Source organism: Crinia signifera, chromosome 4, assembly GCF_055691185.1.
Source record: "Crinia signifera chromosome 4, ASM5569118v1, whole genome shotgun sequence".
NCBI lineage: Eukaryota > Metazoa > Chordata > Amphibia > Anura > Myobatrachidae > Crinia > Crinia signifera.
In genome coordinates, this window is record NC_139220.1 from 210,850,870 (window position 1) to 210,856,869 (window position 6,000).

Consider the following 6,000-nt stretch of genomic DNA (forward strand, 5'->3'; position numbering starts at 1 on the left):
TTATTGACCTCAATAACATTAGTTTCCACTCATTTCTAGTCAATTTTGATCACTTCACAGATCACAAAATTGTTTTAACTTACTGTAGGTGGGCCAAAAGGTTATACTGAGGTAGCTGGATGACTAAGCTAAGCGACAGCAGTGGGCATCACATACATGTGGACCTTACACTTCCAACCTGGCACATCTTGGAAGCAGAGATCACTGCAGGGACAGACAGGGTGGCAGTTTAATAATGTGTTTTTATTTTATTTATTACTTTTATTTATCTCTCTTACTTTACACTGGACACAGGGCCTTATTCAGATTGCATCGGTACTGCACGCAGTACCGATGTTGTGCGTCTGCGCATGCGTGTTTCTGCGCATGTGCAGGCGCATGCACCCACGGCGACCTTTCGGGCCGCCGGGTGCACGCACCCATGGCAGCGAGGGGGGGCGGAGATGGGCGGGGAGCGCCGGGCTGCCCCATTACCATATGGGAACGCCCAGCGTTCCATGGGCGTTTCCATGAGAACGCTGGGCGTTCTCATGGTAATGAGGCAGTGACGTGGGTGTGTGGGCCGGGTAGCTGACATCACCAGATGTCTGCTGCCCGCCCATATCACGCCAGCGTGCACGCATATATACGCAACTGAAAAGTCACTTATATATGCGTGCACGCTAAACATCATTCGATGGTCGGTGACCATCAAATGATGTGGGCGGACACCCCAGCAAAGCGAATGGATGTATATGCAAAACATCCATTCGCTGCTGTGCGGGCGAAGCCGCACTTTGCTGGGGCGGCGGGGGGGGGGTGTGCGTTCGCCGGGCGGGGTTTGGTGGACTCGCAAGGCTGCAAATCAACCTGAATAACCCCCACAGCCCGTTACACTGGACACTGGATATAGCCCGTCGCACTGGACACTGGATATAGGCAGTCACACTGGACACTGGATATAGTCTGTCGCACTGAACACAGCCCGTTACACTGGACACTGGATACAGCCCGTCACCCTGGACACAGTCCCTGGACAATGGACACAGCCCCTGGACAATGGATACAGCCCCTGGACACTGGACACAGCCCCTGGACACTGGACACAGCCCCTGTACACAGCCCCTGTACACTGGACACAGCCCCTGACACACTGGACACAGCCCCTTGTATTATGGACACTGCAGCCCCTGTACACTGAGTGTACAGTCAGCAGCACTGCAGCCCCTGCGTGTGAGCACTGCAGCACCTAGTTTACAAAAATCACACAAAATATAAATCACAGCATAGGGCACGGAGCACGGAGCAAAGAGCAGAGAGCACCCACCCTCTTCCCTCTCCTATAATGGAGTGAAGATGGCGGGGCGCGCGCGTGTCTTATATAACATCCCGAGAGAAGCGCGATGATGACGTTTTGCCTCATTTTCGGTCCGGAATTCACCCGGGAACTCCCGAGCCGGCTCGGATCCTGACTCGGATCGCGATGTTCGGATCTGTCAGATCCCGGAGATCCGGACCCACTCATTTCTACTGAATGTCAGTTATAATTGCAGCACAGAACCCCACCGGTGGAACTTCGACAAGGGTAAGGATGCCGACACCATCCCGAACTCAAGTATGCCGGGGCGGGTTATGGCTCGGCCTGGGAAAATGAGGGAGTTAGGTTTAGGCACTACAGGATGACCACCGGCATCCCCACCGCAGGAATATCGTATAGAAGCATTCTCCTTGAAGAGACTACAGATCTCCCAGACTGGACCTTGCATAATGGGTATATATATATATATATATATATATATATATATATATACACACACATTAAAATTGGATCATCTGTGCATTTTTCCTGCATTGGTAATAAGGAAACAGGGTAGATATGAAGCTTCGGGATGGGGGAGAAGCAGTATCGGCGCTCATTATGTGCACTGATACTGCTTCTCCCCCATGTATAAAGGTGCCGGAATTCATTAAATGACAAGAGCAGTATGCGCCCCGTCCATATTGGCACTGCTATATAAAAGATAGCACACCGATATGCATGGAAAATGTATGAAAGGTCCATTTCGACAGTTGAAGGGTGGTGATCTCCTATCCCCATAGCAGAGACAGCGTTGTCCCTGCTGCCGGCTCCGGGTTGCGCACGAGATATCTCAATAGATCTCACACATGCCCAGTGAATCAGCCAGGGAGGGGTAGAGAGTGTTGGTGCATGCGCAGTACAGAGCAGGTACCGATAAGGAGAGCCGAAGAGGGAGAACATCATGGCTCTCCTTATAGGCTGTATTGCAGAAAAGCGAGACCGAGATATTTGAAAAACTAAAAAAGTATTTTAATATATCTGCCCCCTGGGCCTTAACATGTGGTAAAGTGGATAATTATAAGGAGAGATAAAAGACCAGCCAATCAGCTCCTAACTGCAATATTACAGACCGTGTTTAAAAAATGACAGCTAGGAGCTGGTTGGTGTATACGTTATCTCAGTTCACTAACTCTCTTCAGAGCTTTGTACTGCCCCTATAATGAGGTTAGTCTACAATGAATATGAACTTACTTGAATATACTGTATAAAAATATTAAGATCTTTGTGGCTCATGTGCAGTGGCGGATAGGACATTGATCTTACTGGGTTTACTGGGAGGCCGTCCACCTGTGAGGCCACTGGATCCCCGGCCTGGCTAATAAAACAACTCTCAAGAGTCAGGTGGTGGGGAGTGGAGCTTCAGGGGCTCAGAGTCTCTGTCTGCATATAGACAGAGACCCTACGCCCCTCCAAAGATGGCCACCGCCTGGTTGGGGACAGACGCTTAAGGTGCAGGGGTGACAGGGGAGCGCACTGTGCTACTAAGAAGTGATGTAACCCCTTGTGATGAGCATGTTACCCCTGGTATCGAGAAAAAAACTTTTGGCAATGAGCATGTAACCCTTGGCAACTAGCATCTAGGTAAGAGGCATTTATGTGGCATAATATGTAATAAGCATTACAGTGTACGGTATAATATGTAATGGGCATTATGGTGTGTGGGATAATCTGTAATGGGCATTGCCGTATGTGACAATGTGTAATGGGCATTATGGTGCAACCAGCATCTAGGTAAGTGGCATAATATGTAATAAGTATTACAGTGTGTGCTATAATATGTAACAGGCATTACAGTGTGTGACAAAATATGCAATAGACACCTGGTGCAGTGTGTGGTGTAAAGTGAATTGGTATTAATATGTGGCAACACCTCTTCCCTACGCCCTACATGTTTGCCTACATATAGTCAAAATAATTATATAATTAAAGTTAGCCCAAATTGTTGAGGGGGTTTGCGATACCGATGAGCATGGCAGCCCTGCAATATAGTAGAAATATGTGTGAGAATCAGAAAGTGAGCGATTTTGAGAGAATTTTCCCATTGCAGGAGATATCCCAAAAAAAGGGACGTTCCCACGATAAGCGGGACAGTTGGGAGGTATGTAATCCGAACCGTTCCAGTATTTAGCACATCCCCGGGAACATACAAAAAGGATAATCTCTTCCTCCCTGTCTCCCCAGTGATTGCTGTTGCATACACCCCCTGAGATTCAGGATGGGACACCACCCAGGCATGGACTTGCTCTACTATCTCCACAGTGACTAAAGCCACATGGAGTGACCCATCCTCTGTGCTGAGCGACGTGCTTAATCATGATCTGCCTGCGATGCACCCAGTGATGCTGTGGGCTGAGCGATCGTGCTGAGCGGGGCTTTGCCTATATTTTATAGAAGCACTGGCTTTCCCTGCAGGCTACTGCGACGCGTGGGACAGCACCTTACCATCTCTGCAGGGGATACACACGGAGCATGCAATGCTCCATGTCCAGATCATTCCGTCTTTTGATTCATCCCCAATAAGCAACACACTGTGCATCATACCACCTATACAGGCCTGGTGACATGGGTTGTCTAGGGGGACAACTGTGACAGGCCCCAATGATTGTGAGGGGCCTCAGAGGCAGATTTCGGCTGTGAGCTGCCTGCGGCAGCTGAACCACACATATAGGCCCTTATTCTAGTCGACTTGGACGGATGCATATATTTCAGACGGCCACCGAGTGTTCTTAGCCCCGCCTACCGTACGGATCGCTCACACATCGTCTGAATGCAGTAAGACGCTGAGTGAACGGACTGCGAGTGGATGTTTCATGTGAACACCTCCCCATCTGTGCGAACCTCCCCCATCCTCTGATGGTCACCGACCCTCGAATGATGGACCAAGCAGTCAGACAGCTCCAGACCACTCGGACATTTCTCCGTGCGAAAGCAGGGATATGGGCGGGCAGCTGACATCCAGCTATGTCAGCTTTCCGCCCCACACACGTGCATCACGGCCGGATTACCCTACGTACGCCCGGCTTTTCATGGAAACGCATATGAAACGTGGGGCGTACGCATATGGTAATGAGCCCAAACAGCCCTTCATGCCCCTCTCCACTTCCTGCTCGGATTGTTCCGACCGATAGTTTTCTGTACGGAATTCACACCGTATTCACCGTATTATGCAGCATTCGCACATGCGCATAAAAGCCTCTGCACATGCGCAAACACAATACATCGGCCGTCCGACCAAACACATAGCTGTCCGACTCAATCAGAATAAGGCCCATAGTACAGCCGGACTGTGCAGCAAGTGTGGTGGTGTCCAGTCCTCCCTCCACCGCTAAGGCACTGCTTCAACTGCCCGCAGCCCCTCCATTGTGGCCCCAAGATTTCTGTTGCGACCCTGTACCTATACATCAGTAAAACAAGTAGCCAATAAAATCCCTTAGGCCCTTTAAATGTGTACATATCCACACAGTCCTGCTTTCTGGTAAAAATGCCATTTATATCTCATATTTCGTTCCTGCCTTCCCATGCCTATGGGGTTGAGTCCCAATTTTAGTACTCCTGATGTGTGTGTACATATCCATGTGTAGGAATAGGATACCATATGGAGATATCATGTGTAAAGCACCACTAGCAATCACTGACCCCTCTGTCTTTGTTGTGACACCTTTGTGCCATGCTAGGCCGGGAGGAAAGGATGTACCATGTATCATGCACGGAGTTCCCACCCTTCTCCTGTCCTCGCTGTGCCATCCCCCTTCAACCAGCAGCATCACTGCCCGGCCAGCAGCAGCACAGGCCACCATTGTACCAGCGTATTTCCTCTACCGTGTCCCTGCTTTAGGAGCAGCAGGCTGCTATACCGTACATACAGGCAGCTATAGCAGCAATCCCCACCCCCCTGCAATGCATAAGGCCATATCACAGCTTCCATAGGGTACCTCTTGTAGTCGCTGCTAAATATGCCCCCGCTGGCTGGGTCTTGTCCATATTCGGGCTCTCCCAGGCTGCCCCCCTTCTCATCGCTGTACCCCGGGCTGGCGGACATGGCTCAGTCAGCACTGTGTGTGCGGACAGCGCCTGGCAATACTGTATATACAGCCGCTGCTGACGTCACCAGAGGAGGTGATCTGCCGAAATCTTCCCTTTGTCTTAACCCCTTTCCTGCCACTAGGCTGCGTGCCCTGCTACTGTGGCTGGCTCCCATAATGGGCCATCTGCTCGCTAATCAGCCCCCATCAGTTACTGTGGGCAGGGAATACATAGAATATGTAGAACAAATGCTGCCGTTTCAGACGAGGCTGAAGTTGGCTTCTTATTCGGCCAGCTTCTTATTCGAGCTCCAGCTTCTTATTCGAGCTCCAGCTTCTTATTCGAGCTCCAGCTTCTTATTCAGAACAATCCTTTTTACAAGGGTAAATGAATCATGGACCACAAATTTGACTGCAGAAATCAACACAGGGGGGTCACGTACATATGACCCACTAGCAATTTCTTTTGACCAACAAGGTTTTGGGCAAAAATTGGGCACTAAAGTGGGCATGGGTCCCAGAATTCATCATTTTGAATAAGTAGCTGGTGTTCTGCAAGGGTTAAAAAGCGTTGGTCAAAAAATATTACACTTGGAATCCACACAGGGGGGTCACTTACATATGACCCACTTGTCATTT

At 49.8% G+C, this 6,000-nt stretch overlaps 1 protein-coding gene across 2 annotated transcripts in view; it reads right to left on the bottom strand.

Moving 5' to 3' along the window:
• The window catches only part of AP3B2 (adaptor related protein complex 3 subunit beta 2), a 79,827-nt gene extending 74,370 nt beyond the window's left edge, over positions 1-5,457 (bottom strand). For both annotated transcript variants that reach the window (XM_083183709.1, XM_083183708.1), the window contains exon 1: positions 5,272-5,457. In XM_083183709.1, the coding sequence (XP_083039835.1) occupies positions 5,272-5,378 (107 nt within the window). In that variant the 5' untranslated portion in view covers positions 5,379-5,457. The remainder of the gene's footprint in view (positions 1-5,271) is intronic.
• Between the last annotated feature and the right edge of the window lie 543 nt (positions 5,458-6,000).